Genomic DNA, 24,857 nt, shown 5'->3' with positions numbered 1-24,857 from the left:
AAGCTGATTCCCTAAATGTAATTTCCCAAGGCTAGGTTGAGTTTTCGACGTTTACTGCCTCTAAGATGTAGCAGAACACTCAAATGTATTTGGAAGCAAATTACAAGCGTTAACTTTCTTTTCTCGAATACTATAGTCTGTCAAACGAAAGAAGAGCCCTGAGAAATTTGTCCAAATTGGTGTCGCCACCATCGACCCCATAGTACTTTATCAACTTGTTTTGTTTTGTCAATAGTCGTCTGTAATATAGTCTGCTATATACAGATAGGCTTAATCGCAATAGAACCAATACATTTTGCAATATATATTTAATACGTTTATGCTTCATGGTTTTTTACGACCGAGTATTAATGAATATAAAACAAAATTAACGACAAGACACCAGTTTTATCTTTGTTGAACTAGCATTGCAATTTATTTTAATGACATAAGTTAAAGTATCTGTATATAGCAGACTATATTACAGACGACTATTGACAAAACAAAACAAGTTGATAAAGTACTATGGGGTCGATGGTGGCGACACCAATTTGGACAAATTTCTCAGGGCTCTTCTTTCGTTTGACAGACTATAGATGTTTCTTTGAGTAGTAACAAGAAGTGATTTTATATAAGAAGGCATAAAAATCGTCCTGTGCTCGCGTGATAGTCGACAATCCACCCTTCATCTGTGGGGGTGGAAACGGAGGCGGTACTTAATATTTTATCTTACTCTATGTTTTCCACGATCTATCTCTTTTACCTTTTCGTTAAGCCTTGGTTTGGTTTTTGGAACTCACGAAATCATAAGTATAGTACACTTGATTCGATTTAGAAATAATTATAGAACGAACGTTTTTCACGTAGAGACACATATTCAAAATCTTGGTTCAAAACCTTTAACTAACTTGTTCATGGCAATTAAAAACAACTGTCGTACCGTTTCAGCACCGCAGGCAGCCTCCATTTTCTGTTTTCTTTGCTCGAGGGTTTTTTCTCTAGTCAGAATACGTCATTCGCGTCTGTATGACATATCACCACGGGATCTAATAGGAAAGCGCAGAGAAATGACGGACACGAAAGGGTTGGGGTTTACTTGTCCACTGATACCGGCGTAAGAGTAGAAGCGTAAAATCTCGTGACTTATGCCTTCTTATATAAATAACTTCTTGGTAGTAACTTTACTTTTTCCAATTTCGAATCGAAAAAACCCAGCCCCCAAGTGGGTGAGAAAAACCCACTTAATTTAAATGCTAAAATAATTTCTTGTTAAAGATAGTTTAAAATTTTTGTTATCTAAACTCCAAAAGTATTATTCAATAATATTTATTATTTTTTATAAACCATTTTAAGATTTGTTATTAAGCAGCGTCTTTTAAATGACAATTACTAAAATTCACGCAGCTTCTAGATATAAAAACCCAATAAAACCCGGTTTTTTTCGAGCCCTGAAAAAAAATTATTTCACTTGAATCGCAGTTCTAGATGGACTGAATTAAGAATACAACGATTTAAAACTTTACGTCCATGCGGTTTTACAAAACTGTGATTACTTTCTCTTAGTTGAGGAGTGTTGACTCTCCATTAAAAACAGTGTATAAGAGACAGACGCTGGTTTCTAAATTTAGAGCAAGAAGAAACAACCGTAATTTTTGAAAAGTGACAGCAAAATGGTCTTGAATCACAGCCATCTTCCACTACGTTCACTAAAGAACCTAAATCCATTAAATTTACTTGATGACTCTAACAGAGTTCTGGACTTTGTAATGTGGACCGTTCCAATTACTTCCTTTGCTTCATAAAAGAGAAGAGTATGGGCCAGCCCTGCGGTAAAAGTGTCCCTAACACAATACTTGCGCAGTAAAAGTTTCCATAATAAAGGTCATTTTCGCCATAGCAAAATTAATAAAAGTTTTGTATGACCATAAATTAACGTTAGTAGTTTTCATTAATTTTTACGACAAATGCGTGTCACCAGGAATATATTATGTAGGGAGTTGCTATGAGCAATGGTATATAGTGTTTCTGATAAGTCTGCCATAAATTAACTGGGATATTCTTTGAGCCATTTTACTGGTTACTTGGAGCTTGTCATGAAGTGACGTAGGTGAAACGTCATAGATTCTCGTAAAGCGACGCCTGGTGAGGCACTGTCAAAGGCTTAGTGCAGACTAAATATGAAGATTAACTGCAATATTAACCGAGTGTAGCCAATTCCCGCTTGTCATTCTCGAACTAGCTCTCAGTAAGTCTCTAGCAATACGAAGTATAGGTAGCGTCATACCAGGAAAAGAGTTAATTTTAGAAGCAGGAATGGAGAACGGTTAATATTTACTTCAGTCCGACTCATAGCCCAGTATAGAGCCCCTCCCTCCAACATGTAACGAATATTTTAAATTATCTTATTGGCCCACTTAAACTACGTTTTGATGACGTTGCTGTAGGAGACGGCGAAAAATACGTAATTCCTCTTTACCTCTGTCTCTATGACCCGCCTCTTCCTTCATACCCCCGTCCCGTGGAAGGGGGTCCGGGACTTTGACGCGCCCACATTACTCTGTTCTTCATTCATACTTCAAAAATTGAATCTATCCCTGGTGATACTTATGGAACATATCTTATAAACATATAGTTCTACCATAAAAGCGTGTCACAGACTCTTTTAATCAATAAGGCCACTCTAGCATGCACTTGGCTTAATACGGAGATTTTCCTTCTAGTCCTAGAATTTAAAGTTATACGGAGTTGCCTTTGTTAGGTCACGAAAGTTTCGATTAACGAGAGCGCCTGGAGTTAGAGACCCGTTTTTTAAAATTCCATCAGCTCGCCTTTCGTTCAGAGAATCGGTATGATTACCAAGAGTTCTACAAAGGTAGTTTACACAGTTCAACAGCCTGAAATTTTCTAAATTAGGATTTGCCCGACATCAGACTGGTCTGGAATATATAATATAGTTGAGTTTACTTTTTTTAATTAAAAACCTTTAGGCCTAACAAGCGGTTGGGGTTTTTGTGTTTAGTTTATTAAAATAACTTATAAGAGTTTAAGAACAGCTAAGGTTTCAATGGATCATTGATAGCCTCAAAACGGGTTAAATGAGAATATAACAAATGATACACACTGTTTAAAGGAATATACAATGCGTTATGTCAAGAACTATATTTTGAAGTAGTAGTGTTACTTTATCCAGGAGTAGTGATTGGGCAATGTCAAGCGTGGAACAACTCGGTGGATAGATTGAGCTAAATTCCCAATGCTTTGATAACAAGTGTTAGGAAAGTTCACGTATAACCTGTAGAGATCTATTTGATGTCTGAAAAGCGTGATATAACGTTGTACATCCCTTTAAATTCAGGCGCATGCGGGAGTAGGCCTAAAAAACTGCTTTGCTCGTCCACTTTGAAATACAAAGCATTATTGAGAAAGGAAGGTGTTACTGGAGTGGTCGATACAATAGGTACAACACGCGTAAATCATAAGGATGTGTTGCACAGAATCCACCAGAGGCGCTACATGTTAGGGTTGGTGTGTACGACTATAGCGTCTTCTATATGGAAAATAATTTAAAAATATTCACACAAATTTCTTAACTGGTCACTTATCTTTGGCTTCGGCACGCTGGTGCGGCTTAACGCGAGTAATATGGTGTAATATTGCTGTTTTGATAACGAAATTAAGTAAAAACAGGAATGCATGGAGGGGGTTGGAATGGCTAAAGGGGCTCCCGTTATTCCCTTGATGGTGGAAACATATGGCGAGGCCTTATTATTATTATTTTTTTTTTTTTGAAAAGTGTAGCTCCTCCCTCCACGTCTGCTTAGCCATCTCCTAAAGACGGTAAATGTCTAGTCGTTTCAAACTAGGGACCGAGCGAATAATGGGTGAAGTTAGCAGAAGATCATTTCACGACTATTACGATTTGACCTTAGCCATTCCAACACCCCTCCATTCATTCCTGGTAAAAACTATGCCTTTAAAATATTTTAGTACAACTTTTAGCACACAGATGGCAGCGCTGTATTACGCATCAACTCAAGCTGAAGCCGCTCATGGAGCGTCCACACGGACACTCCAGTATGCACCTTCCTTTCTCTATGAACAAAGTCCGTGGTTTTTAGATACACACGTAACGCGAATCCGATTCCCAGAAGGTCTCCGCAATTTTGAAGGGTGTGGTTATACAAACAGACACTCATAATTTTTACATATTCTCGTAAATGGTAATATCAAATTGGACAATTAATGACAACAAATCTAGTTCACCATATATTATAGCACGAATGCCTCATAATTACTCCCAAAAATGTTGCGGTTCAGACTTTCCCTCGGTAAATGGAAACTCGCTCGATAATTCATAGCAGAAGTAAGATAAGGGTAGATCCTGGCACTAGTGAACAAATTTGAGCATTTTATGCCGCTTCCATCGCGCCTACACAAGAGAGAAAAAAGGTCGAGCTCCAAAAATATTTCCTACCCCCTTCCCCTCAGCCTAAAGCCTAGGAACACGGACGCGGGTGCTTGAATCTAGTTCGGCCGTCTACTGCCGCGAGCGTCTCACGTTTTGGTGGGAAAATTCAGAAACCGCAACCAGAGGGCCAACCGTTGGTGTGTTATCAAGAATATTCACTTTCGCCAAGAGAAGAATTTGTTTACCTCGATACTTCTAGTCCCTTATCCGACTTCTGTTTATAGTCGTAAGGCGTAGTATCATAAGTTTATAAGACATGTTTCATATGCATATGACAATCGCTATATTTCGTAATGCTTGGGACTTCTAGTTTGAAAGCGACACAAGAATTGACTACACTCGGTATTGCAGTCCATCTTCATATTTAGTCTGTACTAAGCCTTTGACAGCGCCTCATCGGGCGTCGCTTTACGAGAATCACCTACGTCACTTCATGACAAAATCTCATTAACCAGTGAAAAACTTATGAAACCTAACTTATGAACTTATGGCAGTATGTAAATGCGCAGTATACCTGCTATTTACCACGCAAAATTTACCTTTTGAATATTTTACGAAACCACTTGGAAATTTATGATGTGGAATTTGTAGCCAGAAAGATATGCAAATATTTCCCCACTTTCCATTGAAGCTGCTCATAAAATTCATCATTTTACGTAAACTATAGTCGACGCACGTTTTAATTGGCAGCGTTATCAAGCCGGGGAAATTGCTATTTTCCCCATTTAAGTAAGAGTCATTTAAGAATGACATAAAAGATTGCACTACGATTAATACCAAAGTACGTAAAAAGTGCTCATCCGCGCTAAACAGTTAAATTAGCAAAAAAAAAAAACTAAATAAATAAAAATAGCCGGTATCCGATAAAGCTTATGTACGGCCACCAATCTTTCAAAATGTTTTATTTAAAAGGTAACAGCGTTGCTGAACAATAAATCAGAATTTTCAGAGATATCCATCTCATTCAAAAGAGAGACGTCTGAAAATAAACCATATGGTTTTAAAACGGTTTTTTAAATTTAATTTTGTTGCAGGGAGCAGTAGGAAAGGTGCGGTTATTGTAAGGCCCTAGTATCCTAAACCGCTAGCCTAATCTCCCACATTAGGAGAAAGGGGGCCGCTACTGAAAAAGGCGTTTTTATTAGTTCCTTAGTGTCACGTGGGCAACATTTTATACATTGAATTGATATTTTATAACCTCGCTCTAACGGAAAAAGTAGTATTTTCAAAATGGCTTACTCGATCAGATTTCTACAAGAAGGCAGGCCTTTTGGGTGAAATCTGATGTCATTGGCCACGTGATAAGTTTTAACCAAGTTTTTTCCCCTCTTTTATCTCTCCCGCTGTGGGAGTTAAGAGTTAAGGGCCTACAAAACTTCTCCTTTTCTACTTAACTCCCTGATTAAACTAAGAAATACTCCATGAGCATGAATTGACCAAAACATAATTTATTATTCGAATTAAATTGATGAAATAAAATTTATTATTATTACATTCCTTTCAAATTCATTTCAGATATTACAGATTTCTGTTAAGATGTCTTCTCTATTCAATGAATTTACGACGACAAAGTTACTTCGAAGCAAAAAATGCATTTCTACAAAACTCTCCCTATCAGTGTGATCCACCTTTGCTTTTTTTCGACAAAATGTGATATTGTGACTATATTTAAAACATGCGTGAAGTCATTAATTACCAACCGCATTTGATATCAGTCTGCAACATTTGTGACGGGTGTGAATTGAACCGAAGAGTTTATTAGTGAAAATATGAATTGGACTAGTCCAGGATCCATAATGACACCCGCGTCAAATAGTGTGGATCTGGACGAACTATTGTACTCTAAACTAGGACCGGTGCGAATTGACTTGAATTGGTTGATTCCGGTGACGGGTTTTTACTGCGTGATTTTCATCACCGGAATTGTCGGTAACACTTGCACGTGTTTGGTGATCGCGAGGAATCAGTACATGCAAACGGCAACCAATTGCTATTTGTTCAACCTGGCCTTCGCCGACATCCTATCTCTTGTCTGCGGTAAGTAATCCAGTTAAATGGTTGTGTTTTTGTGGGCGGGCAGTGGAAGTTGATGACTCATGTGACGAATATTTGTGTACCGACTAGACCAGCAATTTCGCAATGGCAAAATGGCAAACTATAAGACTTAGTTACCGTTTTTAGGCAAAGATGTCGAAGACTTAATTGTTGCTTACATTAATATGGAAGTATTTTTTAGTTTTAATTCAATTTGCGTATTGCAAAAGGGCAAATTGTAAGACCAAGTAACCGTTTTCAGACAAAGATGTTGAAGACTAAACTGTTTCTTACATTAATAACTAATAAGGAAATATTTTTAGTTGTAATCAGTGACGACGTCATGATGCGTGTAGCAATTATCAAATTCAGTTTAATGTATTCGAGAGTCTTATTTTCTGCATATAATTCTTTAGGACAGATAAATGTTTTTTATTTTACCAGAAGTACATAATACTTCTCTTCGAGAGAAGTGTACCACAAAGCGAAGTAAGCGTAACATCATTCTTCCAACATCGGAACATTTATTATAGCAAGGTTACTAAACCGAATCACATACGCGAAAAATAGTTCCCTCATCATTACTCTATTAGCGTTTAACTGTTTGGCAAGACGCGCTTGTGGTTTTTTGTCCCACCCCAGGACGAGGTTTGTGGATTGATTTCTGGGGATTTAGTACCAAATAATTATAGAATTCACCTTACGGTGTAATGGCCATCTGAAGTTTGATGAGCGGGAAAGCAAACAAAAAGGGTGAGCCTGGGAAGAATGACGTTACATAACGAAAGTATTAAGAGGATACAGAGTGCTATCCTTCTTCTATTATCCCCTTCTGATTTTATTTATTTTTACAAAGGGTGCACGGTCCATAGTGCCAGCGAATGCTTTAATATTGACCAGAGACAGGTTGCAGTTGTAAAATAATTGTTAACTATAATTAGGAACTTGGCCTATCTCCAATTTTGGAAGATTCCATAATGAGTTTCTTCATTTTTGAACAAAATAAAAAGGACTAACGTGAAAGATTTTAGGTTTACTGGATTATTGTTATTGATCAGACCCAGTTTCAGAGTTTGCTTGAATCTTGATTAGTCTATCAAATAAGAAACTCTGTTAACTATGCAAAGAAAATCAATGAATTTCTTTTTTAATTATTTGAAATGAAAATCCATAAAATTTATTTCAATTTTAATCACCCAAGTCAGAAGAAACATTGTTGAGTCGTGTTCTAACCAAGCAGCCAAAAGTTCTTCAAAGTTTTCCTTCAGAAACAGTTTTATGTCCTTTACAGATGGATATCAATCACCCCAGAACCACGCCTCTTCTTTTTCAATAATGGGTTATGGATCTTTCGCATGTGGTCGGACAGTCAGTAACATAAATGCAGAACTTTAGATTTTCCCTCGTGTGTTTTCCATGTACGAAAAATACATGAACCAATTCTCGTTTTAAAAAGATCGGTCAATGAAATTGATATTATTTAATTATGCAAATGTGAATAGATACTTGAAAAAAAAATTATGTGTTCTTTCATCAAGTGTCGCTTCCACGTTAACGGCATCATAAAAGTGGATACGACTTTTTGATTTAATTCAAAAGCAATTACATCGCATTGTAACTTTAATGCGGCGTAAGGCTGGTCAATGGGTTTTATATCCATTGCCCATGTCCATTACCGCTGATCTAAAAGCTTTATAACGTCAAATTCAGATTATCGATTTTCTACTTTTATTATTTAAAAACTTTAGGCGGAAATGTTTGATTTTGAAAAGGGGCTATCTAGAGATTTAACTTAGTGATTTTGTAAAAAATAATTAAGTTACGAAAAATAGCTTGATTCACTTTTAAAAATGTGGTTATTATAAAAAAGTGATTATAATACATTTAACTTTAATTCCATTTTAGTTTGATTCCAATTTTAAAAGGTTTAATTACCTTTTTAGAAGCAGCAACTTGACCCCACACAAATTGATTAATTAACTTATTATAAAACAACAAAATCTCATACCAAATAGTTTAAATGCATTTTTGATCAAATAATTTTCATCCAATCAAAGGAAAGCACACTTCTTATTGAGCAATAATAAAACATTAATCCCGACGTTCAAATCGGATCGAATATTTTTTGATGCCTAAACAGATCATTATTTGCAATATTCTGACTATACAGACAACACACTGCTCTTGTTATGAACCAGCTTGACATGGTTTATGTAAAACAGACAATAAGCCTCTTCGACGTAAGAAATGGGTAGGCAAACCACGGTATCGGGGCATAAAAGGGGGTTGACCTTTAGCCATCTCTGAGTACTCTCTGACCCCAAAAGCTCCCAGAGCGCAGGCGCCGAAAGCAAGATGGGAGGCAATGTTTTACCCACTCTTATTTACATCAGGGATAGATTTAACTTTAGAAGTAGGAATGGAGAACGGTTAGTATTTACTTCAGTCCGACTCATAGCCCAGTATAAAACCCCTCCCTCAAGACGTACCGAAAACCTTAAATTATCTTATTGGCTCACTTAAACTACGTTTTGATGACGTCTCTCACGGGGACGGCGATAAATGCGTAGTTCTATTTTACTTCTGTCGCTATGACCCGCCTCTTCTTTCATGCACCTCTTCTTTCGTCGAAGGAGGTCCGGGACTTTGACGCGCCCCCACATGACTCTGTTCTCCATTCCTACTTCTAAAATTAATTCTATCCCTGGTTACTTCGAAATGGTATATGGTTTTCCAAAATATATTATAATTATCTTTATAATTGTTTTACACAAAAAATTAAGAACGAAATGAGGCGGTGGTATCTTTTAGACTCGCGTGACAATATATTTCTATAATTATTTTGTAAGGCTTAAATACCTGGGTTTTATCTCAACGTTAATTAACGATAATCTAAATTCTCTTTAAACCTCAATTTCGAAGCACACTGCCTTAAGATTTTCCTTACACGCACGCGAAACCAAATTTGTTTCTGAAACTTCGAGGCATCAAGTAATTAACGAACAAAGGCTTGGCTTTGTCCCACTTTCCCATTGTCATTTACAAATTATATAACTAACGTATAAAATAAAGGCGTTGTCGGAATTGCCATTTGGGATTAAAGTGGAATTAGCTTTGTTATACAGAGTGTTCCGAGAAGGATGGGTCCAACCAGAAGTAAGATAAAGGACTAGAAGTAAAGTGCTCTAGCATTGGTAATAGATCCTGGCACTAGTGAACAAAATTTCAGGATTTTACACCGCTTCCATCGCGCCTACACTAGAGAGAAAAAAATTGGTCGAGTTCCAAAACAATTTCCTACCCCCTTCCCCTCAACCTAAAGCCGCGGAACACGAACGCGGGTGCTTGAATCTAGTTCGGCCGTCTACCGCCGCGAGCGTCTATCGTTTTGGAGGGAAAATTCAGAAATCGCTACCAGAGGGCCAGTCGTTGATGTGTTAACAAAAATATTCACTTTCGCCAAGTGAAGAATTTGGTTACTTCGATACTTCTAGTCCCTTATCTTACTTCTGGTGTTACCGAAGTTCATCGTGTTCTATGGGTCATTTTGAGTGGAATATGTAATTTATATGTCTTTTTATAAGAAGTGCCACCCTAAACAAGTCATGATTGGAGTATTTTACGGGTGACCCGTTAAATTTAATAAAGAAACCGAAAGACAAGGATTTCTAATTTAATTAATGGGCCGTCCGTAAAACACGCTAATCATAACTCGTGAACGGTGGTCCTTAGGGCAAATAATCATAGAACATTTTCGACTAAATTTTACGCGTAGAACAATACCACCTTTTCGAAACACCCTGTACAAACAAAGCCGCTTTGAATTGCTAATTATGTCACTTAAGGTTAAGCTTACGATTATGTTTGGAGAGAGAAAAGGTTAAAGGTTTATTCGTCGAAAAAACTATTCTTTATAAATGGAAATAATTCCTTAATTGCTTCATTTAGGAAAGCTTTGACTCTAAAATTCAAATTAGTTTATCTTCTACTGGAACTCGCCGAGATTTCTATTTTCTCGCATTAACTCGTGCATCTGATTACGTGCTTAAGGCACTGTAGAATTGTAAATAGTAAACATTGTCATTAAGTACCAAAAACTATTTATGATAGAAACGCTCAAACTAATTAAGATTCCGTAATTTACGCAATTAAATTTGGATAATCTAGAAGTTAAAATCCGCGGGCCTGAATACAAAGGCTATATTTTCGCCGAGTTAGTGTAGCGAGTGACACTTTCTATTACCAGAAGTATATAATACTTCTCTTCGAGAGACGTGTACCACAAAGCGGGATAATTGTAACATGATTCTTCCCAACATCAAGAAGCGATATCTAGTTTACTAGGGAGAAGGGGGAAATTCGCCACATACCTAGCTTTATCTCCAGTCCAAACGTAGGTCCGGAGTTAAACCCCGCCTCTGAATTACAACCAGCATCTCATTGGTTCTTGAAAACCCACGTCAGCGCGACGCGAATGACGAAAATTACGCACTTTCCGACTGAGGAGAGGCGAAATAGCCCGGCCTACTTTTACGTCCCCACTTGTATTTTGAAAAGGGGACTGGAACTATGGCGCGCGAATACTTAGACATCTTATAACTTCTCCCTAGTAAACTAGATATCGCTTCTTGCCAATATCACTTAAAATTTGGAGCAAGGTTACTAGACCGAATCACATACCCGATAAATAGTTCCCTAATCATTACTCTATTAGTGCATAACTATTTGCCAAGGCGCATACGCTTGTGGATTTTTGAACCACGTCAAGAAGAGCTTTGTACTGAGGATTTAATAGTAAACAGTTATAGAATTCACCCCATAGTACGATGTCCACCTGTAGTTTGATGAGCAGGAGAGCCTGGGAAGAATCATGTTACATAACTGAAGTATTAAGAGGACACAGTGTCATCTTTCTTCCATTATCCCCTCCTGCTACTAAACAATTATTTTAAAAATAGTACCCACTCAAAATACTACTTCATTTTAGGCTCAATAAAGCATTTCAATATTACTAATAATTTTATTATCCATTAGGAATGCCTTTGGAGTTATACACTTTATGGCACCAGTACCCTTGGCAACTGGGTTCCATGATGTGTCGGTTGAAGGCCCTTGTATCCGAAGCAACGGCCTACGCCTCCATCTTGACCATAGTGACGTTCAGCACCGAGAGGTACATAGCAATATGTCACCCAATACGCCAGCAAACCAAATCCAAATTAGGTAGAGCCGTCCGCAACATAACCGTCATTTGGATACTGTCCTTAGTCGGTGCAACTCCCTACGGTGTCTTCAACGCTGTTAACTACATTAAAACAGACGCCGGCAGTATTATTGACAAGTCAGCATGGTGAGTTGCATTTTTTATATAAGGGTTTAAATGCAATTTGTGCCCATTATTATTTGTGCGATTATTCGGGTTTCAGTATGTCATGAATCACTGAAGGAAATGAGGTCTACTTGGGAGGGGAGGGAAGGGGTGGTGTGATGTGGTCAATCTCCTCCGGTGGACACGGGTCAGTCGGTAGGATTGCCGACATGTGTCGTATTACCTTAAACATTGTCGCCCAGAAGTTTGGCTTGCAGTTGTGCGCCAAACTTCTAACCCAAGCTGAATTTTTTATGAATTCATTAATCCAATGGGTGCTATAAAATCGATGTTCTTTTCTGAACAAATTTCCTTTTTACCTCTCAGGGAGAGGTATTACACTAGACGTATCTGTCTTTCAGTCAGTAACCACGTTCGCAGTTGGCAATATCCGGGCCGCGTTCGCAATTAACAGAAGGCAATATTGGCTTCTACTCCATGATCATGGTTAGGATTAAGGAGCGATTGGCTAGGGTTGCCAGAAAGGTATAGCCTCCCAATGGCAGGGCGGCATACGCTTGAATTCAAACGTCAACAACAGCTATGTTTAGAATGATTTTAGGAATAAAGTTTCTTAAAACAATTGAAATAGAATTACGGTAAATTAATGACGATAAGAATAATTTATATCAAGCATATTTATTTAATTATTTAAGAAAAACCTCTTAATTGCGTCTCTATTTGAAGAGGTTTATTTTGGTTTCCCAACTTGTTTTAAACTGCTCATGGTCTATTTAGTCAGAAGTTATTTTTCTACGTTAGGAACCCTCTATGTCTACTCTTTTTCAGGCCAGGATTTAGAACTAGGGAAAGAATTTATTGACCCCAAAATTGAGGACGACCAAAATGATTTTTTTTACTTTTTTTAATGAGAATAAGTAGGCTATTCTTCGGTAACACTATTTCGCTTGTCGTGTGTACACTTTAATTCCGCACAGTAAAAGTTTAGTATAAGGGTGTATTAAGTTCACTTTGTCCCAGATCTCAGTTCTAGTGGATCACTAGCTAACCTAACCTCTTGAACCTTTGACACAATTCTGCAAATTCCATTACCTTGCCCTTGTGGAAGCGTGCTAGAACCATCCCAAAATTGAAATCCAATCCCAGGACTATACAACGAATATTAAGAAGAATAAGGAACGCAAGTAACAGATAAAAAAGAAATGGGAACAAAATTATACTTTACAAGTATAGTAGTTGAGATTTCTTAATTTCCCAAAAGACGTTGGATAACTTAAGGGATTTCTGAATCGGTATATTGGCGTACTAATTCTTAAGAAAACAACCATTTTTACCATTAACCTAATTACTGGCGCTATGCTTAATATCAGGGCTAAAATGCGTCATGCAAATGCAAAGGCACCATGCACGAAGTTATAAGTAACATCAAACCTAGGAATATGCAAATCTTTGGTCAATTAATTTGACATCGTTGTCGCCACACTCGTAACGCCCAGCTCTACTCAAAAGAAGCATGAAACGTTAAAAGCAGTTGATTTTATTAAGCAAAATTCAAACATGCCGATATTAAGGCCTGTTAGCATCTACGATTTGCTTGTTTGTAAGATTGCGCTACTGTCAACATTGGGTTTCGAGGCTTTGCGACCTCACCTCGCGAAGATACAAATTTCTTGTGACAAGGCCAAGAATTTCGCGCCTTCGTGAGACAAGCACCAATCACAGGCGAGAGGTCGGGTGAGGTGTGAAGGGCGTTCATTAGTTTCGTTTTTTTCTTTTTTTCACTTTTTCACAATGGCAGAAGCAGCGTGCAGCTCAATAAATATGGACAACGTAGATGGCGCAATGTTTGCTCAAATTTCATTGGCTCTCAGAATAGGAAAAGTAAGGAAAGTATTTGCGTGTATCTGAACAGCAGGGCAAATGTTTTTCGTGATATGTTGCGAAGATGCGAATAGACGAAGGCGCTAACTCGCGAGCCCAAGCCTAATCTGGACAAAGCTTAAGATTGCGCCTTTCACCAGTGTTGGTTAAGTTTCTATGCAAGTATAAATGGAATGATCTACTAACATTTTATGGAGCTCGGCATTATCTATTCATTAGCCATGTCATTTTATCTTTATCCGCGTGCTCAAAAATTATCAAAAGAACTTGCACGTTAAATCGTATTAAATCCACAACTTTGTTTATAAATAATCGGTTATCCACCAATTCGTGGTTATTGGATAGAAAATGCCGAGCTCTAACATTTTGTGCCTATTTTATCCACGTATTTCAGCTCTTCGTGCTCTATTTAAGCCAGATCATCCACTAGACCAGGGATAGATTTAATTTTAGAAGTAGGAATGGAGAACAAAGTAATCTGGGCGCGCGTCTAAGTCCCGGACCCCCTTCCCCGGGACGGGGGGGTATGAAAGAAGAGGCGGGGTCATAACGACAGAGGTAAAAAGGAATTACGCATTTTTCGCCGTCCCCGTCAGCAACGTCATCAAATGTAGTTTAAGTGAGCCAATAACGTAATATAAACTTTTCGTTACGTGTAGGAGGGAGGGGCTCTAATCTGGTCTATGAGTTGGACTGATGTAAATACTAACCGTTCTCCTTTCCTACTTCTAAAATTTAATCTATCCCTGTCTAGACCAATATTTTTTCTAAAAATAGCGTCTAAATGTTTTCACACGGCCGATTAGATAAATATTATCTTTAACTTCGTACTAACCAAGATTTCCATTCATTATACATTTCTTCCCTAATCTCATGGTTATATTATCATGTTTTCTTTGCCTGATTTTAACATATGTCCCTTTGAAAAAACGGAATTTCCAATAGACTTCCTTGGGGTAAAGACAACCTAATTACTTTTTAAGTCGATTTAGAGGCATCAAGAAAAACGTTTTTAAAAGTGGTCGACCCACCCTTCTTCTAATTCGGAATAAGCGTATACTCATGACTCAAAGATGGGCAAACGAAATAACTCAATTCCTGAGCTCTAAAATATCAAATATTTAGTTAAATTTCTGCCCCTTTCAACATCGAGAACTCTTTTATATATACCATTCCCCTTCTTTCGACCTGACGTTTCATCCCTTTGATCTTAAAAGCATTCTGTAGAAATAGAAGAAGTAAAAGCATTTGGGGAACATTTCGCCCATGGGACTTTTTCTTCCATCGACCAATTTCGGATGTCCTCAATATCCTAGATTCTCTTTTACGCTTTTTACCAGAAATTCCAGTTATGCGCATTATGTTTCGAATGTACTGTAGTCTGTACATGTATTTTTAGGCTAAAATAACGATCCGCGAGACTTCAAGCCTTGTACTGGTTCAGAAAAGCGCGAAATTATGGATTGCCATGCAGTCACCATCCATCAGTATCATCACAAGTTTATAAGATATGTTCACCATAAGTTTGTAACAGGTTACAAACTGGAGTTTGTCATGAAGTGAGTGAGGTAGGTTTTAGATTATCGTAAAGCCACGCCTGGTTTTGGCGATGTCAAAGGCTTAGTAATGCAGACTAGAGGTAACCAAATTCTTCACGTGAATATTCTTGATAACACACCAACGGTTGGCGGTTTCTGAATTTTCCCTCCTAAACGTGAGACGCTCGCGGCGGTAGACGGCCGAACTAGATTCAAGCACCCGCGTCCGTGTTCCGTGGCTTTAGGTTGAGGGGAAGGGGGGTAGGAAATTTTTTTGGAACTCGACCAACTTTTTTCTCTCAAGTGTAGGCGCGATGGAAGCGGCATAAAATCCTCAAATTTGTTCACTAGTGCCAGGATCTATTACCAATGCTTGAGCTCTTTACTTCTAGTCCCTTATCCTACTTCTGGTACAGACTAAGTAGGAAGATGGACTGCAACACCGCATGTAGTCAATTCTCGTGTCGTTCTCGAACTAGATCGAGCTGTAAGTCTAGCATTACGAAGTATATGAAGTGTCGTCATACTTATGGAACATATCTTATAAACGTATGGTATCATGATATACAACACAGGCGTTTGGTCAACTGCAACTCATACGAGCTCCTGTCCCCAAAAAATGCATTACTTTTTAAGACAAGTATGTTATTTTTGAATATATTTTTTTGAAGAGGCATTACTTTCCTTAAAAAATGATGTTGGTCACTGAAAAAGATATTGTTAAGGTCAGGGTGTTATGACCGAAGAATGGTGGGTTCTATGGGTGGTTTTGACTCGAAAATGTTTTATGACATTTTGTCTTTAGGGACACAGTTATCAAGTTAATCATAACCAAAAATAAATAGGGGAAAGTGTCGCATTGCCATATTTTCCTGTCTCTGCCTTAGCTTGACAAGCGCGCGAGAGGTGTTTAAAATGCTATCAGCCAATAAGATTTGTAGCTGATGATGTCATTATTCCCGAAAATAACGCTCGTACTCCACCAAACGGGAAAATTTGGCATAGGCGTATCTCAAGGAAGAGTCACAACCTCCGCACTCTGTTCTATTTTCTTTAGTGTTATTTTCGCGTTTGAACGAGGTTAAAGTTTGTTTAAAACGTTAGCACGCCGAAATTAAAAATGCCGCGGATGTTCTTGAAATCATCATTTGATTCAAAAAACTCATTGTTAAAATCCTTTCAAATTTCGTTTAAACTTAGGCCCTGGGTTGTCATTATAAGCTGAAACGTTTTAATATTAGTAGTGGCCACGGTTAGCCTCAGTCATAAGCAGCTAATGTAAAATATAACCGCACTATTTCTTCACGCGCAATATCACAAATTATCTTAGGTACGTGGTGAATAGGCGAGAGGGATGAAACAGATTTCGCGATTATGCATTCACCCCTCCAAACGCATGTCGCAGACGAAAGAGAGAGTCCGACACTTTCCCCTTTATTTTTGTCATAACTCGTAAGCGGTGGCTAGGACGGTAAAATGCCATTGATCATTTTCCACTCAAAATCACCTGTATAACCCACTGTACTTCGGTCTTACCATCCTTTGAAACACCCTTTATGCACTGTTAAGAGACCCACCTGTAAATAAGCCACACGTTTAGTATCTACATGCCTTCCTAGATAAGGCCTAAAAATGGTCAAAGTTAATTGTAGCAGATCAATCGTTTCTTCTACCTAGCAGGACCTATAGACTACATTGACAGTATAGATAGCGAGGCGGTACCAGTTTTGAAAGATACGAACCTTTGCAAGGAGTAGTATCCCGTGCTTAAGACCATTTATGCCCTACAGTGCCAGTGGGAGTACATCCATTACTTTCCCATCGAAATGGTTTATATATTCTTTGTAACGGGAGAATATTTGAAAATACTCTATTTTTACCATGGGACAAAAATAGATACTGGGAATTTTTGCCTGTTTAGTTCAATATGGAATTATCAATGATGATATGGGATCAATATTGTGCTTGGTGCGGTCAAAGTTTATGGGATTTCTTTAGCTTTTCTTTTATTTCAAAAGCAGTAAGGACTGATTTTATTTTAAAATCATGAAAATGTTAACTTTGGGAAAAGTTTTTTTCCTCTCGCATATTCTCTGTCTTTGTGTTGCCTGACTTCTAGCTCGCCTGTCACAGCCAATGGGACTGGACTTGATGAACCACAGTTTTGATAGCTTTTGAGTTAACTTATTTTTACTCACAGTTTTCAAGTTTTTCAAGTATATTTTCATATTTATGACATCATAAGCTTACAGGAAATTTCCCATAAGTATGACATTTCCTGTACTTCGTAATGGTAGAGACTTAAGTTACAGCTCGAGCTAGTTCACGAACAACAAGCGAGAATCGGGGAGAGATTTAATTTTGGAAGTAGGAATGGAGAACAGAGTAATCTGGACGCGCGTCCAAGTCCCGGACCCCATTCCACGGGACGGAGGGGTATGAAAGAAGAGGCGGGTTATAGCGACAGAGGTAAAATGGAATTACGTATTTTCTCCGTCGCCGTCAGCAACGTCATCAAAACGTAGTTTAAGTGAGCCAATAAGATAATTTAAACTTTTCGTTACGTGTTGGAGGGAGGGGCTCTATACTGTGCTATGAGTTGGACTGAAGAAAATATTTACCGTTCTCTATTCCTACTTCTAAAATTTAATCTATCCCTGCGAGAATTGACTACACTCGGCTTTGCAGTCCATCTTAATAACTATTTAGTCTGTACTAAACCTTTGACAGCGCCTCACCAGGCGTCACTTTACGAGAATCTATGACGTTTCACGACAAGCTCTCAGTAACCAGTGACAAACTTATGGACATATCTTATGAACTTATGATGACATGCATTCGAAAATAAAACGGCTTTGAATTTGATAAGGCCATTTCACGCTGACAGTGTGTGGGTTTTCTTGAAAACTCAAGGCTACTGCACTCTCATTCAATGTCACTGGGCAAAAGAGATATAAATAGTTGGGGTCATCTTTTGGTACTGGTCTTCAATGACAATGATTCCGAGAATTCAATTCCTGTTGGTGCTAGCGAATGATGTATTATGACGTATTTCATTAAACCGCTAGAGGCGTCTTAAACCCTCAGGGCCTCTGTTATTCCCAAAATGCTTGGAATTTTTCTTCAAAGATGGAATTTATTGAGTGTGATATCTTTGGAATTTCCATATTTCTAAAAAAAATTTGGTATTGGAGATCTTAATAAGGACGGTATGCAGTTTTAGAGGAAGGACTGGGAAACCTGCTTAGAACTTTAGGCTTTTGACAGAGTTTGAGGACATCGTATGATATATTAGCCTTGTTATGGTAAGAATATAAGTCTGAACCAAAATATGACTGCGAAACAGAACGTAGAAGAAAATATCAACCCATGAACTGCTTGATTTTAAATTAAAAAGGTACAGCGAAACACTATTTGTCAAGATGTGCTCTCATAGAACCAGTTAGAAGGCCTTCATAAAATAAATTCCTTAAACCATTTTAAGACGGTAAATATTTCTCATAACGGGGATTTTTTTACCGTTTCTCTGAGAAATAAATTATAGACAATTCCAATAACTCCAGAAGAGATGCAAACACCCATACGAGCGCCACTGAGCCACCGCCTTGGGTTATTTCTCTCGTGCTAAGAAGCACCGCTAGAGGCAGTGCGAGTCAGCTAGCCTTCCGTGTGTAGTGACCTCGTGCTCCGTCTCGCGTTGCCTCTTGGCTTGAGAGAAATAACCGGATGGGAGCTCCACCCCTGTGCGTTGCTTTCTCTTTAATTAATTATTGGTATGTTCTATTTCGGACTGTGGTTTCTTAGCATATTATTTTATGACGTCATATTTTAAACTACATGTTATAACTTATGCGTGTAATCAAAAGTGGATGAGAGGAAAAGTATGAAAATGGCCAAAAGTCGCGAGTCATCAGAGTTGACCGTTTTATTGGCGTAGCTATACTGGGCCTGTTCACTCCCTTAAAATAGATCTTGTGTTAATTCGCGGTTACGCGGTTACCGTCGTCTGCTAATGTGTATGCTAGAACTTCCTCGATTTGTGTTTGAAGTCAGAACAGAGTAGCTGGTAATGTTTTAAAAGGTATTTGAAGGTATAATATGGATTTAAGTAAGGTTATCGAAGCAATAGAAGAGCACATAAAACTAGATACGTTTAAAACAAATCTCGGTAATTTAGCTATAGCACGAGCAGCTTGCGTCGTGATGCGCGTGATCGAATGGGCTATGGTTAAACCAAGGAGCATAAATGTCTGAACTACTTTCATACTTTCAGTCGCGAGTTTGCAAGTCCATCAGTCACTAGTAAACTAAAATAGTTATTGGCGAAACTTTGATGTCCGCGTTTTTTAACACAGGCTCTATGGCCATTGTCATACTTTCCCTCTCATCCACACTTGGTGTAATGTTTGAATGGTAGCCTGTAAGTAATCCTATAGTTACTTTACTGTGCGGCATGGGAAAATTTTTTCAATATTAAAATTACCTTTATTTTAGCTATGAATCAAATTTTTCTTGCTAATCTCTGTCTTACCGTTACAAATAAAGGCAGAAGCTAGTCATCTTAAGCTGTGTCTGCCTTAATCTAATAGGGCACGGGGCTTCGTGAGTTAGTAAAGCAGTGACTGTAAGTCTGTGACCTGAAAGCTAAGCCTTACGTGTGATCTTTTGTTCATTCATGCCATGGTTAGGTAAAGGATAAAATAGGTGATGTCCCACTTTACGACGCTTTTAATGTTTGTCATAAATATTCCCTATTGTACCGTTAGGCCTATATAAAGTTACATTTTATTTAGAAAGAAATTTTCCATCTCTCAGTGCTTTAAGAAAAAGGACACACTTTGAAACCTTCCCATTGTTGTTCTTTCTTTTTTTCTTGCACTGTGAGGTTTCTTTTTGCCAAGTCAAAACTATTTTCATATGGATTTTTAAAATCTCTTCAAACTGGGATAGAGCTTGGCCGCTCTTCTATCTTTGATGTCATTAATTTTATCTCTTGAGAAGCTTTTTTGGAGCAGTGCCATTGCGACTATTTTTTTTAACTATTAAACCAGGGAACCATACCTTAAAGTAGAAGTGCGGAATAAGTTCTCATATTTTTTAGTTTATCTCTATTTTTTTTTTCCTTTTAATGGTTTAAGGTTATAGGGGGACAGACCTGTCGTGTTCTGGCATACGGTTTCTATCTTGGTAAGCCTCGGTGGGATGTGCAATCGAATATGACTAGTCGGGTAGGGAAATGAGGTTATCTTGGGTGGTGACTGCAGGGTGTTGGGGTCAAGTCACCACCGGCTTAAACGGACAGGCGGCGCCTTTAATGTCAGACAGGTGTCGTACTCCCTCAAACTTTAATGCCCAGAAGCTTTACTTACAGAAGTGCGCCACACTCCTGTCCTTTTATCTTTAATCCGGTTGTCGGACCCCAAGTTCGGCAGCCACTTAAAGGGATGCACAATGACGCCCTAGGTAATGTCAAAGTGGTGTATTTCTTGGGAATAGGCATCGACATTGTCGTTGAATCTACCCGCCGAGTCGTTCTACGTTTAAGGTCACATGACATTGCCCAATCACTACTGGATAAAGTAACACTACCACTTCAAAATATAGTTCTTGACATGAAGCATTAAAAAACCGTTTAAAATATACCAGCATCTGATTTCTTCTCTTAAACCCGGGTGTGAACTGCATGACTGACGAAAATTATGCACGTTGGAAATAGATACCGCCCTCTTTTATATCCTCCCCTCTCATGACAGACGTAGAGAATTTATTCCTTCCTTCTGCTTTAATATATGGCTTCCTGATTAAACCATGAGTGGCATTATAAGCTTGAACCAAAGAAAGAAAAGCAATTATAATACTTGCATAAGTTCATAAAGTGAAGTACTAGGGCCTAATCCTTTGAGTTAGGGGAAATTGCGTTGTGACCTCTAAGTTAACCCTTGTACCACTGGTGATTTTTTCTCTCTCTTCAGCAACAGCAGAACGTGTAATATACTCATTTTACTTCTGCACATACAAAACTCTGCCTTATGCCAGCTATTATCTTCATGAATAAAGATTATACTTTGTACAATCTGCTTTTGCTATGAGTTTTGCAGTGTCGTTTAAAAGGATTAAATGCATAGTAGGTGCGATCGGAGCCTCCGAAATGAACTAGGCCCATGCGTGTGGCGAAGCGAGAATATTTTTTTTGACTAATTTAGTTCGCCGTGTTTTCCCGCTTGGGGGCGCTTACACGGCCGTAAAATAAACAAAGTTCAACCCCGTGACCCTGTCGACTGCTTAAGTATTTGCAGATTGTAAGTATAGGTTTTATTACCCTTACTGAATTATTTTAATTGAAATAATTTATTTTTTTGTCCTCAATACAATCTAACCGAAAGATTCAATAGAAAGTGAATAGCCCCAAAAACATTTACGTTAATTTTAGGATGAAACTTTCCTGTACCATAAAAATTTTATGACTGACCCCTAAAATATCAACGATAATTTAAGGAAGACCCCTGTCACAACGGCAATATAAGCGCCATCTCGTACACATATATGGTGAGAATATTTTCCTTAACAAACTGGATTTTTCCCCACATAAAATTTGACATGCATGGGCCTAGTTCATTTCGGAGGCTCCGGTGCGATAGCTTTTACGAGATAAAGGATTTTGAAAGATTGGATTAAAATAAAATCGTCTATAAAGAGATTTACCGAGGATTTGTTACAGAACTTAAGAATAAAGAAACTTTTAGCCTCCTCAATTAGATCTTAACGTATAGAGCTTAGCCAAATAACAATTTTAAATGCAAATCTAATTTAAAATGCACTTTAAATCTAATTTAATGAGGTAGGAGGTATTTTCTATTTAAAATAAGACAAAATGATGCGACGGTCATGTTGGGCAACTTGAAATCAATCAGATGGGATATGGCATCGGTAAATTGCTGATTGAAACGCGCGGGCTTTGTTGCATACATTTCTGGGCACCATTTATTAAGATGGTGGTGGATTGCAAAAATCTTTCTTAGTACGCGCCTACTACTTATGAGTAACGTTCCTGCAAATTTTCAGCTATCTAGGGCAAGCGGTTTGGTCTGGGCGTTGATTATCAGTCAGTCAGTCAGATAGATTTAGGTGCACTTTAAAAACGCGGATTAATGGAAAAGTCAGGAAAAACTAGACTCCTAAGTAAATTAAACAACTTTTTAAAGTCTCTTTTAGTTTAGTGGGCTTAGTTTTACCTAGGAGGATATAGGGGTGAAGGAGTCTTCGACTGCCCGTTTTCCCATTGAAACGCGCTTACAGATTATCGTCCGTTCTGGGAGATTCTTAGCCGCGCACCTTTTTCCGCGCTCATCGTCATCGGGCGTCGTTTGTTTTAATTTTTGTTAAAGGCGCTGCATTTTTTAGTGCTTTAACGGAAAATTGATCATTATTTTATTTTTTATTAATAGTAAATTATGGTTCTTAGATAAATCTGAAGTAAGGGTAACGATTTTTTACTCTTTCACTACACCAAAAACTGTACTAGATAAGTGTTTAAGGTGGATTAAAGCCTGTGGGAGGGTCGAATTAACGCCCGATAAAATTAAAAAATATCTCTACATGTGCAGTGAACACGTAATATAGGCGGCGTTGCTTCAAAGGCCTAAGCTAGCATGAAAAACCCGCAATTTTTTTTGAATTGGATTTGCGTGGTCACGTGATGCGCGTAACCAACGTAACTAGGTGCGCCTGCACGAATCTCCCATCGGAGAGGCCGAAACCTGAGCTCCAAGAACGGGCAGTCGAAGACTCCTTCACCCCTATATCCTCCTAGGTTTTACTCAAAAAAACGTTCTGACTCTCAGCGACAAAATTTGGAAATTGTTTGGTAATTTACAACTGTAATTAATGGTATGATATAAATCGGTAATTTACGGTGATATCTGATAAATTACCGAAAAGTTACGAACGGTAAATTACCTACTCACATATCTAGGCATATCCCATATACATAGTTTTTAGGTTAGGACGTTTCATACCATTTACACAAAGAGGCGAGGCTACTTGCAAGACAAAGTAGTTCACACTTTTTGTTCGCAAGTAGCCTGGCCTCCTTGTATGAATCCTCCTAGCGACATGTGACTGATATAAACCATGCTGTTTTGACCAAATTCGGATGTTAACTAATTGTGTCTGAGCATAAAGATCAAACATATAAACAAACAAACAAAGAAATAAATCAATTTCTCAAACGTATATGAATAATTTTCTGGTTTTCTTACCACGATTTTAAGGATAGCCATTTTCATTCGGGTATGAACGACGAATGATTATTTAATTTGGAAGAAAATCAATATTGCCATATGTAACATAACAGCGAGAAATATTTCAATAGAATAAATATTTTAAATATGATTGTCAAAACCTTCGTAGAAGCTTGGATATATATAAATATAAGTATTATGAATTCGCAACTACGCCAAACTTGAAGGAGAGAGTGATGGAGTGGTAGCCCCATATATATAACATTGCCTCTATTTCCCACCTACGTCATCGAAGTCCTTCCAGCATTCTCAGCGTTTAGGTAGGGTCGTACAGTACGGAATTAGTAAAGGACACTCTCTCTGTCTTAAAAATAGAAGGTACTTCTCCTACAAATACAATGGCGCTACAAGGCAGTAGTTAAGAATCGCCTACCTAAGGGTAGGTGCGTGCGCAAGGTACTCTGGGAGAGTTTTAGTGCAGCAGGTCGCCCATCGTCATTGCGACTCCATCTTACCTCATTTCTCCCTTTGCCAACAAGGTGGCTAACAAAAATGAGTAACACAAACGGATTTACTACGTCTGTAAATTGAGGCGGAAGTAGCTGGGTCACGTGGGGAAAAGGAACTATATCTCTATGCCTTGTGAAACGTAAAAGATGGGAATCCATAAAACCTTAGTATTTTTACATATCTATGTTTGAAGCGAACCCGATGAGTCACAACAAAAGGAATAAACACCAAGGAGTGATATGAATTCAAAGCTCTCCCAAACTTGGCCAACACTTTTTCAAGCTACAGGAACAAATCTTTCAATAACAAGTACAGGATTACGGCATTAAGAAATAGAGAAGTGTCAAACTTATTATTATTATTATATTACTTAAAATATTGTTTAGAATATAAATTTTATCATTCGAAGATAAAAATGTAGTTGCTCGTCTTCCAGGACTTCCTCTTTCGTTGTACAAATAAGTTAGCCCATGGACAAAGCAATACTGAAGGACGGATGGCAGAGGGAGACAGTTGAAAAATACTTGTTAATTCGCCTTCTAGCGGCAGATAGTAGCAACCGGATAGTGGGGGGCATATGGGGGAATCAACGTTCTAAAGAGGGAAGCAGCTAACGTCTTACTTTGTCTAGATGGCGCTAGCTTTTTCCGGGACTTGACTCAGTATTTTTTATAATCCCCCTTCCATTTTGGGGCTGAAAAGGGGGAAGTAAGCTTAACGTTGGTTGTTTAGTCGCTTAGTATGGGGCTCTATGGGCTGCCATCGGTCCTTCAGTATTGCTTAGTCCATGGTTAGCCCGTATAGTAAGTGAAATTTCTCTTTTATGAATATACTCAAAATTTAGAATTATAATAAGAAAGACCCAGCTTAATGTGTTT

The 24,857-nt window shown here is 38.1% G+C and overlaps 1 protein-coding gene across 1 annotated transcript in view; it reads left to right on the top strand.

Annotated features, from left to right (window-relative positions):
* Positions 1-5,954: 5,954 nt before the first annotated feature.
* The window catches only part of LOC149616261 (neuromedin-U receptor 2-like), a 45,239-nt gene continuing 26,336 nt past the window's right edge, over positions 5,955-24,857 (top strand). Inside the window, exons 1-2 of the mRNA XM_089856209.1 lie at positions 5,955-6,484; positions 11,516-11,831. Coding sequence (XP_089712335.1) covers positions 6,217-6,484; positions 11,516-11,831 — 584 coding nt within the window. The 5' untranslated portion in view covers positions 5,955-6,216. The remainder of the gene's footprint in view (positions 6,485-11,515; positions 11,832-24,857) is intronic.

Source organism: Phalangium opilio, unplaced genomic scaffold (assembly GCF_054372755.1).
Source record: "Phalangium opilio isolate 3A_F unplaced genomic scaffold, DU_Popi_V2 ptg000217l_1, whole genome shotgun sequence".
In the NCBI taxonomy this organism is placed as follows: domain Eukaryota; kingdom Metazoa; phylum Arthropoda; class Arachnida; order Opiliones; family Phalangiidae; genus Phalangium; species Phalangium opilio.
This window is presented reverse-complemented; position numbering and strand designations above follow the sequence as displayed.